Here is a 12,639-nt window from a genome sequence, read left to right on the forward strand (position 1 = left end):
TGTTTCATATTCTACATGCTGAGAAAGAGTCACACAATCCATAAAATGTACCTTGTCTCTAATAGTTAGATACAAGAATACTGAGAGAGAATGTGTTCTGCAAGCACAAAAGAGGCTTTTTGATACCTCTAAACTATCATCTGATGGACTAGTGGTGAAATCTAAGATTAACAGTTACTGTGTCACATGATTATCTGAAATGAACAGCAACATGCATTTGGTCAACTAGCCTCCTCACACTTGTAGACTGAGCTCCTCAGTTTTTCTGAGATTTATGTGATTCTATATTTCATAATTTTGTTGAATTGCTAAGGTGCCCTGTATTATTTTCTTAACAGAGAAATTTTTCCAGAAGGCCTTCCTCCTACTTATGTTTTTGTTGCAACATTACGCATGAAGTCTCCAGTCAACCATATAAAGTTTGATTTGTGGAGGATATTATCTAAGTCTGCAGACATCCAGGTAGCTGTCACACTTGATGGTCAAGAGAAATCTGTGCTGTTTACAACAACAAAGAGAGAGGATGAATTACAAACAGTGACATTTAAAGACCCAAAGTTACATGTAAGTGTTTACTTTCTGTGCATGTTTCTTACTATTGGTGTTCTGATGTTAACTTCTTTAATCCCAAAAAATATGATTTCCTTGTTAAGTTGTACTAAGCAAAGTGTAGGTTTTTTAAAGGAATAAAGAAAGACACAAAATTCCTGCTTTCACTTTTTCTCTTGTGTTAGATGAACTTAGGATCTAGTTTCATAAATCATTTCTAGTTTTTATTTTTAATCAGTTCATACCTTGAGGAAGTATATATATATATATATATATATATATATATATATATATATATATATAGAGAGAGAGAGAGAAAGAGATATGGAAGTCCGGCAATTCTTCAATATTTCCATTGTTCAAAGGGCAACTGACTGAACATGACTATTTGATCAGCAACCAATCAAAAACCAAGGGAAAAACAAAAACTCCACTGCTGGTAACACCTACACAAGATGCTGTTATTAGAATATTGTGGGCTATACTAATGTGCAACTCAAGTTACTTCTTCTGGCTTTTCCTGGTTAGGGGTTGCCACAGCGGACCTCCGGTCCGCTAATGATTGACAGTAGATTTTTACGGTGCCAAGGTGCCAGCTCGATGCCCAACCTTCAACGAAGGTGCACCCATTCACGCATGTCTTTCAAACACCACTCGACCATGGGGAGGACATGCAGACTCCACACAGAAGGCGCTCCAGCTGAGAATCGAACGGTAGAACCTCTTGCAGTGAGGCGAAAATGCTACCACTGCACCACCGCGGCTTCAATGTGCAACTCAAGTTACTATGCATCAATAAAAGCTGCACACATTAGTTAATAAAGTTAGTGCCTAACCAGCTGCTATGAGCATCTGCTATCTTTGCTCTTGAATATATACTGGACTTGATAGAGTCACTGGAGCATCTCACCAGTCATAGTGAGCTGTACTGTCAGACACAAGTCACAAAAACAACCTGAAGCCAAACCGGACATTAATTATCCATAACAGGGATAGAGGAAGGGAACCAGTACTGAAAGGACAGAAATGCTGTCCTACCACTCTACTTCTAGGGGACCTACATCTGGGTTATATTAATTCCACCACTTCTGTCTCTTCAGTACTTACATATGTGTGGGATGTCAAATCATGCATCTGCGCTACTGAAGTGGTCCTCAATCAATATTCCCTCAACAGCTTCAATAACAGTCTAGTCCCCTGACCTTAGCTCAGCTGTCCAGTTTGCAGTGTTAAGTGTGTCTTTATATTCTAGACCAGGTTACTAATTTACAAATTTCATCAACATACATTACCTAGAAATCACCACAGCCACCTCCCATTTAGCGGGGCGTGATATGATAAGATACAATATGCATATTTAATGAAATTATGAGCTATTTTGGAAATTGTCTTCTTAATCATAGAAGAAAATGAGTTATTGGGAGAAAAATGAAGCAAGTGCTGGCCAGATTTCCTAATATCATTGGTTGTATTAATAAAAGTCCATTCTACCTTTTTGGGGTGTATAAGGTATAATAGTATTATCTCTGGATTTTGAAAGTGAAGACTAAAGGGTAAAAATGAACCTCCATTTATCAGATATCAGACATGAGACTTCAGACTTATTCAGATATCAGACATCACATTTAGCATAAAGCATGGATTGACAGACTAGGCCACCATCTCCTTATGAAAGCTGTGTAAGCAGGAGAACACATCAGAGTTTGCCTGTCAGAAATTGCACTAGCCTAGGTAATGTTCAGCTAAGAATCTACCTTCTAGGTAAGAAACTTCAAAGATACAGAAGATCTAATGCCAAAACAGGTACTTAGTAAACTATTCTAGCATTAAATCCAACTTTCCTGAAGGAAGAAAATCTTTCCAAGTGCTTCAAAGCATGGCATCTTTAAGAAAAAGTATAAGGATACCTGGGTATCAAGGAAAGCTGCCAAGGGAGTCAAACTGACCAAACAAAATAATGAGTAACAATAGTTGAATAAGAAATGCCTAAAACCAAGTGGACAAAGTAATTAAGCAATGGAAGTAGGTCCATTGGTTAAAGTGACAATCTGTCTTGATGGCATGAAACATAATTCTTGTCCTGACAAATAAAATATACCATTAGTAGACTTTATGGTTTCCAGCATAAGGTATATGACCTCATCAAAAGTAGATGTTTGGAAGTTGAATACTAGCAACCATGCAATCAAAGTCAGAGTGTGAAGAGAGGGGGTACGGGACCCATCTTTGGTGTGTAGGAGCAGATCTTCCCTGAAGTGGCAAATGCAGGCTCCAAAGCACAGTCTCTAACAGTCCAGGCAGCCATGGCTAACTTGACCAGTGATAGGTTACCAGGAGTAATGTCCTTTCCTTGACTTAGAATAACTCTTTAAATGAGTGCATAAGGAGGGAAAATATACAGCCAGGTCCTTGACCAAAACATTAAGAGAGTATCTTGTGTTCTTGGGTAGAAATTTGGGAGTTAAAATTGTACTGGGAAGTGAATATATCTTTGCAAAGTCTTGCAGACTAATACCAGAAGAGCAGATACCTCTGAATTCAGCTGCTACTCATAATGCAAAACAACCATTCAGTGTAAGTTGCATAAAAAGCAATTTTAGTAAGCTGAAAGATGATTTGTCCCAACTACAAAATGAAGGAAATGATCAGTTCCCATAGTTACAAGAGTATCTTGCAAAGTTTGTATGATTGAGAGTCATCCTGTTTTTTTTTTTCTTTTTTTTATATTACCTGATTATGGTATTGTCTATATCCACTGAAAGAACTCTTGCTTTAGGCAGTTCTTGCATGTTGTAATGCCAATATCTTGACCTTGACTTGGAGTAAAAGCTACAACAGGGATCTAACACACTCCATTACCCAGGGTACCAGGTGTGCATCTAACACTGTCTTCTTTCCATTTATCATAAGGAACTTGGCCAAAGAGGGAGCACAAATTGCCTGCCTGAAGTTAATTCCCCACATAGATCATTTTTGACCAAACAGAGTAGCACTGTGACTGTCCAGCTAAATAGATCCTTAAGCTGATTCCACAAATGGTCCACATAGTGTTGAAGCTTTATAATGTGCACATTGGCATTCTTTACCATCTTAATGGTTTTGGCCATGTGACTTAGCATGCAGAGGAAAGAGTTTGCCATCTACTACTACTACTATTACTATGGATCAGCCATCCACAGAAATGTTTCCACCATTTCTTGTACCCTGTCCTGAGTAAAAAAAATATTCCTGCATTGTGTCCTTTGTAGTTCCAGGAAACATTTTCTACTTGAAAAGACACACACCTGACTCCCATATTTTACTTGTCAATTCCAAGACATCAAGAAGAGGATAACAAACTGGAAAGGTCTGAGAAACTGAATTTGTGTCTGCATGTCATTGATGCATTCAAACATATAAGGCTAAATGTTGATGGCCCTCTATCGCTGTGATAAATCTGGGGTGAATATAAATGGTCCTCTAACCCTGTGAAACTCTTCAGTCACACAACACTAACATCACTTGCTTTGCAACCTTTAAAATATCTATGTCACTTTGAATCCACATTCACTTTGAAAGTAAATCCTGCAACTAACTTGTTAAACATCTGCTTCCACTGACTGAAACTAAAATCTTGAAAACAGCAACAGATTGAAACTAAAATTGTTGAAGTAATACTGAAAGTATACATGAAAATAAATTTGGCACACCTTTTAAAACATCCTAACTGAAGGTATGTGGTACGTCCATCTGAAAAGCAAAATTACTATTTTGTGGTTCACTAAGTAATGTTTGTCATATGCGTACTGCCATTATTTGTTAAATGCATCACAGACAGAGGAGAATTTTTATCTTAAAAAATGTTTCTGAAAATTAAGTAATATGATAAAATTGGTTAAGTGTAATGAAATTGCTTGAAATGTATTTTCACAGAATTTATTTGATGAGCGCTGGCATCAGCTAAAGATTCTTGTGAAGGAAAGACACGCCACTATCTTTTTAGATGATGTTCAGATACAGAAGAGGCCATTGCAGGAAAGCATCCCCATTTACATCAATGGGAAGACTCAAGTTTCTAAACATGTTGGAAGAGACACAACAGTACCTGTAGGTACCATCCTGTTATTTCTAATGGAATGTTAATATTACTGCTCTGACTCCCACCTCTGTCAGAAATTTTAAGTATCTTTTGCGGGGATTTTTTATAAATCATTTTGGATAGTTGATTGCATAAAAAAGTTATGCTAAAAGCTATTATCTTAACTGAACTAATAAAAGGTTGTCAGTTTAACACAGTGGTTACGGGAGCTCACTGGGAATGAAATGTGACTTCCAGTCTTGGATGTGATTGATTCAGTCCTCATTCACTTTCTATATTTATTCATTTATTTATTTAGTTATGTTTGTTTATTGGGATAGTCCAGTTGGGCAGTTGCACTTTTTCAGTGGTATGTTATGCTATGGGCAATTGTTAGTTGAGTATGTGTTAGGAGGTTGGCTAATTCAAGCCAGTTTAGTTGTCATAAGGCAATACAGTGATGGGACCAATATAACCTATATTATATAGCTATATAACTTACACTGAGACACTTAACAAAACACTGCTCCAGATCACCTATGAAATGAAACACATAAGCTTATTTAATTAACAAATAAATATTGAATACAGAGTATAACAATCTAGTACACACTTTTTCAGTGATGCATCTGTTGCATAAATTACTAAAATTATTGTTTTTACACATAACAACATTTAACTTTATATGGATTTTGTTGACCAGATTGGTTTCACTTGGCACATGACTTATTTTTTAGAGGTAACCCAAGACAATATTGATAGGAACTGGGGACATTTGGCAATCTGACTAGGACATTGGTGATGTTTCCTTGCTCTCCTAGTTTCAGAAGGATATTGAAAAAGTGCATACTAAGTGTGGCAATTAAAGAAAAGGCACCCTCCATAGCATTGCAATTTAGAAATATGGCTATAGCCTTTCAAGAAATTGGTAATGGAGATGAAACACTTTTCAGTGAAGTTCTTTTTTTAAATAAATACTGTAATTGACTCATAAAATTGTGCCAAATAATCCTTGTTGTTTATCACAATGAAAGAGTGGGCCAAAAATCACATCTATTGATGCTGAAAGATCTTCTTCCAACCACAACCGCAAGCCTCAGATACTGACTGTGAATTAGTTGTATATGTGCAATGTAGTAGGTGCAGTAACTGATGAGGGACCAGAAAGGTGGTGATGGATATAGAGGTACAGGGTATGACTTTTTTTTAATCTTATGAAGATTATTAGGAGTGATACAATCAGACTAGAGTTGAACTGCAGTTGAGCAATAAATGGTTGAATTCTATATTTTGGCAAAGTCTTGTGAGACAGAGATATTTGGGCAGTACAGATTAGCCACCCATCAGGTCCTGGGATTGCAATAATGTTATATCATCTACAGACATTATAATATATGGTGACAGAGCACATATTCCCATCAAGAGTGGAACACTGTATGATTTTTGCTTTGAAAAAGAGGGCATAAGGGTTCATTCTTAAGTATTTACAGACAAACGATGAATGTGTACTATGTATAGATTTTTCTTCTTACAATATAATTTGTGTTAAGTATAAAAAACTACTATGTACCGGTCCCCTTCAATAAAGACATCACACCGAATGATGTTTATTAGACTTTTATAAACATAACTTTGTTAACCAATATTTATAAATTATAACTGGAATATAGTATAGCCGATTTTAGTCACAGCATAAAACATTCATGTAATGCTAATCAGGACAGCGTGGCCTTGCTCATCTTGACCCAGTAAGCAGCATCCATACTTCCACTCGCTTACTTATGAAGCAGCATCTTCCTCACTTTATTTACCATTTATTTAATTACACATCCAACCAAATAAGCAGCATCCTTACCTCCGCTTGCTCATTTTCTTTATAAAGCCATCTGCAACTGCTCACTTTCATTTCTCAACTCATTGAAATGAACATCCAACATCAGAGAGGGAACAGAAGAGGGCAAGCCAGTTCCTCTTTTCCACCCACCAGCCTAACCAGGCTGTTTCCCCTCATTCATAGCCATATTTACAGCAAAAACCACCAGTGTACCTAACGTTAAAGAAAAAAAAATTGAGGCCAAAACATAATTCGGTATACCTCGCCTAAATAAACCAAACTGGATCCCTGTCATCACTATCTCCAAAAGCTTTATCATATAACTACCCAAAGCAACCCACTGCCTAATTCAATAAAATTAACCAAATTATTCCATGCCAATGCCAAAATGAAACCCCATACCCTTAAAAGACCTCTGTAAATTGAACATGTCATCACTTATCCTAACCACCCACAACAGATCAGTTTAACAATTTGAACTAGCACCTTCTATTACAGGGTGAAACATCCGAGGTCAGCTTGTCATTTCTTGACCAACCACCAACCAGTTAATGGAATTCAATGCATGCATAAAGCCAACACCTCCAAAAAGGCACAGACCCCCAAATTGTAACCCAGTGGACCTCCATTTACTAACTCCCATCTGTACAATAAAATTTGTCAATAGCCATAATCCACCAGTCTTCACATTATCAAACCTGCTCCATCCCTTCAAAATATATGACTCGCCAGCTGAGCTGCCTTACCTTGCTCCCAAGCATAAACACAATTTAATATACCTACCTATAAACCTCCTGTGAGAAAGCCAAGGGTTCAAACCATCCCAATGAAAATTAACCATTTCCATAACCTCACAAAAAGGGGCCACCAAGTAACAATACTGCAAACATATCTGCATAATCTTAGCCCCAGGGCCACACAACTACCACACCCACAATATGCATCCCAATCTCACATTGTTATGACTCAACTACACCTGTGGACAAACCCCAAAATCATCATAAACAATCTCCAAACCTGCTTCACTCGCACATGTCATCCCCACTCATCCCCATGCAAACGCACCAACCACACTGGCTGTGACATAACTTAAGAGCCCCTAATACTGTAGTATTACCTGTGACCTTGTCATGCACCCCTCCGATTGCCGGAGCATTCACCGCAGCAAAATCCACCACATGGCCAATCCACCTCTGTTCATCCATCAACAGATGCCCACTCTGCACCTCTCCATCTGCAACCTCAGCACTGATGGTCACTCTGTGCCTCATCTGCAAAAGAAAAGAAAGCTGTAATTGTCTGTGCCACACAAACCAAACTTCTAAATTACATTAGGTGCTGCCTAACCATTTGTTCTCAGAACAGACAAAAAACTCCCCTTCTAAGGCATCCACTTAATTACTCACTCCGCTCACTAAAGGAGCGATACTCTGCACTGTGTGCCTAAGACACATCACTCCACTCACTAAAGGAGTGATACTCTGCACTGTGTGCCTAAGACACATGTTACTCCGCTCACTAAAGGAGTGATACTCTGCAGTGTGTGCCTAAGACACATCACTCCGCTCACTAAAGGAGTGATACTCTGCACTGTGTGCCTAAGACACATGTCACTCCACTCACTAAAGGAGTGATACTCTGCACTGTGTGCCTAAGACACATGTCACTCTGCTCACTAAAGGAGCGATACTCTGCACTGTGTGCCTAAGACACATGTCATGCCTCTCACTAAAGGAGCGATACTCTGCACTGTGTGCCTAAGACACATGTCACTCCGCTCACTAAAGGAGCGATACTCTGCACTGTGTGCCTAAGACACATGTCACTCCGCTCACTAAAGGAGCGATACTCTGCACTGTGTGCCTAAGACACACATACTGCAAACCTCTCGGGAAACAAATTACTACAAGATGCACAACCCACCTTGACTATGACCATGTGGGTGAGCAAATCCAAGCACACTAACAAATCCAACAAAAGGTATACAGTAAAACTCTGCCCCTCTACCCCCAGAAACTGCCTGCCCCCCCAATTTGCAGAAGCCGTGCACCATTTTTGAATGCATTCTTAGCATTTGCCTGCTTAGACAGCGGTGATAATGAAAATGCACTCCATTCCTTTTGTAGTCTCACCAACCCAACTCCTACATCCATACAGTCTCTGTGCCCCCCCCCCCAAAATTAAAGGTGGGAATCAAAACCTATTACTTTGTGTCTACAACACAAACACAATATCAATACAATCACCTCTCACCATCTACAGCCTGCTGGATGCCCTTGTCTTTGAGCCAAACTCTGGTCAGGACTAAAAACTAAGAGCAGGGCAAAGGCCAACTGCAAACACAACACACCCAGCACACATTACCTGTGCATGGTCCCTCCAAATTACAGAGCTCATTCTCACTGCATTTCCCCCTCTCCCCCCCACCCAGTGCAGCACCACAGTGCCCTAACATGGCACGGTGAATGAACATCCCACTTTCTTTATCACCCCACTGACCTGTCAACAATGTATTCAATTCTGACACCTCTAGGCAGTAGCAATGCCTGCTCACTATGAGGAGTGGGAGCCATACATACCTATAAAATTATCAAGCACAGGCAATAAAGCTCTCATAACTTGCCAATATACCAAAATCTTGTTCCCATAACAAGTGTCTATGCTGTTCTTAACTATCTAAACTGGTACTTGTTTTAATGTAGCTCGGTAGTCGGTTGCAAGCATCACCTACTTTGTCTGAAAACCAATTAGTACACTTTTCATACCTGTAGAATCTTCTTTATAGGTTGCTTGATGACTTATCACCCACCCCCAGCAAGCCCCTTGTTCAACAAGGGCCAGGGCTGTTTTTTTTTTTTTAATATATTGCACCAACTCAAACAAATAGGAAGCCTGAAATTCAAACATCTGCCACCACCCTCAACTCTCAAGCCTTAGTGATTCGCCAGTAATTTGCCCGCCAATCACAACACCATGAAATTGAACCCTAACATGAGGCAAACGACACAGGAGCAAAGCTCCTGGTTTCTTTTTATAAAGCTACAAGTACCATGGCTTTTATAACCAAATTACTTTGGAAATACCCATGACCCCTCTGTGAATCAGTTTAGATAACTGAAATCCCCATTCTAGCTACAACAAAGTACCTAGAGTTACGAAGAGCAGACTGTTTAACCACGCTACATGCCCACCATTCATATATCTGTAAATGTAAACTGAAAGCATAATACAGCTGTTCTACCTTAATATTGTATAGACAATGAAGGCGTTTCACTGCACAGTGCCCATCAACCCACCTTTACTGTACCACACACCCGGGACACAATAGATGCAACACATTTAGGCATGCCACCAAAACCTGAGTCTTTGTTGTACTAATTGAATATTCTTCTGCAGCTGTTACACATTTTCTGAAGTATCATCCCCCCCAATATGATGTCTGAAACTGAAATGACTGTCCTCAAACAGTGAACTCAGTCCTCGTATTGCCATCACAAATAGTGAAGCTCCCTCCAAACATTAAATGCACTACACACCTGCATGGGAGGCTGACACTCCACCACCATGCTCTTCCCCCACAAATGTGCTCTTGTCCCTTACCCTTGTCCCAAAAATCAGCAGCCCTGCCTAATACAAAACAAACTGCAAACTCACCTGCTTGAAATCTCCTCCAACACCCTGATAATACCACCAAACGACATTTTAAAATGGACAGGTGGACAAACTGTCCAAACAACCCCTCCCCATATGATACTGCCTGCAGCTCACCACCTTAAGTCTCTCCATCAAATGTCGTCACAAGAAAGTTGGCAAAGCCACCAATAAGACTGAAATGGAGGGCTATAAATAAGGAAACTGCCATCAACAGTCAAAAAGGGATCAATTTTTGTTTTAAATAATTGAACTGATTGTAATTTCATTGCTAGATAAGAAATTTGTTCAGAACCCTGCAACCTTAATGTACCAATATAATGCTTCCATAGCACTTTTCATCATAAAGATTTTCCTGTTACTAAGTCCACTAATGGTTTGGTGCAATACGAACACCTTACCAAGATTTATAAATAGTATCAGCCTTTGGGGGGGGGTGGGATCTGGTAGAAACATTAACACCTACAATAATTGCCCGAGCCACCCCCCCCAGTTAAGAGGTATGAGCCACAGTAGCCACTCAGAGTCAATGCAGTAGCGAAATACACATTAACGGAACAGTTTTGCATTTGTAGCCTGCAAAAACAGAGCTTTGCAGTCTTACTACATAAAAGATACCCAGTCATATCTCTCCTTACCACTGCAGGATCCAGCCACCACTGAGTATTTTTTTGTACAGCACCCCATCAACACTGGCACACAAAAGCCCAAGGAAGCCAAAATGGTGTGTGCACAAACAGAACACATTCATAGTCTGGGAAAGTTACCAGTCCCACGAGAAGGCCAGAACGGAGACATTTTTTTTTTTTTTGCATTTCACAAATCAGTTCACTCACCATGCCTACACTGCCACCCAAACACCTAGATATGGTATGGGTCTTCTCCTGAGTATCCAGCATTATGCCCTTTAGGTTGCTCTATACACAAAGGATGAACACAGTGCCTTTGAGCTGGCATGTTCACTGCAGCAGTAGATAATAAGTTAACAACATCATGGCCATAGGAGACATGCCCACTGCATCCCTAAACAATGCTATCCCTGGATCCAGTGTCCACTCACACACAACTGTTCTCTGACTAGTATTATGCACAACTGAGGACACATTACAAAACCCCACACACTCCCTTCAGCTGACTACCAGCACCGCAATGCACATGTGAGGCGGCAGCCATTACTTAACCCCAACTGGAGCCCACAAAAACAAACCCTGGCCATGTCAGCTGAGCAGAACACCTCAACCTATACCTAGGGCTGAGAAAAAGCCAAAATGAAGGCTTACACAGCTTTCTGGGTCCACAGAGCGCTCAACTCGACCACTGAACTGACCGACAAAAGGACTCAACCCCACAACCAAACCCCCGTTGACTCCCACACCTCCTAATGACAATCTTCACCAGCCAACAGTGGCAAAAGCCTAGAAGACCAACAGGAAATTGCAGCTGACCATGCGCAACAACCCTTGTCTATTCCATCCGCTGCATTCCACAATTATTCCATCAGCTCTACTCCCACAAGGAGGGAGAGAACTTTTTTTTTTGAATAAATAAACAAATAAATATTCCTAAATCAGCAACACTACAACGATAACCTGTGAAGCTGCAAAGGGATCCTGTGAAGCTGCAAAGCCACCCCCTGCCAAGAGAGCAAAACCAGCCAAAAGGCCACCACAATGACATGCACATATCACCACCACCACCACTGTTCCCACTGTTCTGCTCCCATCCAAGCCACCACCTACAAAGAAAGAAGGAGAAGAAAAAAAAACATATATAGAGGTATACAAACCATCTGACAGTGACCAGCTCACCATCCACCTGCAATCCATGGCCCACCTGCTCTCCACAGGTCATCATGGACGTGACTTCACCTTAGCAAGTTCACGCTAAAATGTGATTTCCTACCCAGTTAGTCTTAGATAAAACCCCTTAAGCCCCTCCTACCCTTACCTCATTTCCTACAGATCATCCCCCTTTCTCATTTAACCCTTTCCTCCCTTCCCACACTCTTAATTCCCACTAATGTCTAACTCCGTTCTGACGATGTCCCGGGCAAATTGGTTTGTTACCAAACCTCATTTCTTTTCAGAAATGAATCTGTAAATGCAGGGAGCATTACATCGGAATTAAGACAAGCAAGTTAAGTATTAGACTAATTCCAAAATAAAAGGAAAAATAATCAAAGACAAAATATGTTTGTGGACTTGGTGGAGGCACAGTGTACTTATGACATAACTAAATTATATACAGAGTTCCCTAGCTCTTATCAGCACATTTTCAAAATGGAGTATACATTTTCCTTGCCATGTGCTTTTCCTGATGCTAAGTAGATGGAATTCATGATCTTTGCCAAGTGCCAGCTCTTCTTACTTCTTCCTGTCACGTGTATCTGTTAACACCTGTCACATGTATCTGTTAACAGACAGAATTCAGTGGATGAAGTAGAAGTTCGAGGAATAAATCTTGTTCAAAAGAATGCAGTCCTGTCAGCGCTGAGATGCTTTCTTTTCCTGTAAACAGCCCTTTAGGTCAGCATAAACTGGTTATTTAC

At 40.1% G+C, this 12,639-nt stretch overlaps 1 protein-coding gene across 1 annotated transcript in view; it reads left to right on the top strand.

Moving 5' to 3' along the window:
* The window catches only part of LOC122797026 (collagen alpha-1(XXI) chain-like), a 1,114,432-nt gene that overhangs the window by 66,070 nt on the left and 1,035,723 nt on the right, over positions 1-12,639 (top strand). The window contains exons 4-5 of the mRNA XM_044065795.1: positions 339-564; positions 4,462-4,635. Coding sequence (XP_043921730.1) covers positions 339-564; positions 4,462-4,635 — 400 coding nt within the window. The remainder of the gene's footprint in view (positions 1-338; positions 565-4,461; positions 4,636-12,639) is intronic.

Source organism: Protopterus annectens, chromosome 3.part0 (genome assembly GCF_019279795.1).
Source record: "Protopterus annectens isolate FY-2018-M chromosome 3.part0, PAN1.0, whole genome shotgun sequence".
Taxonomy (NCBI): Eukaryota; Metazoa; Chordata; order Ceratodontiformes; family Protopteridae; genus Protopterus; species Protopterus annectens.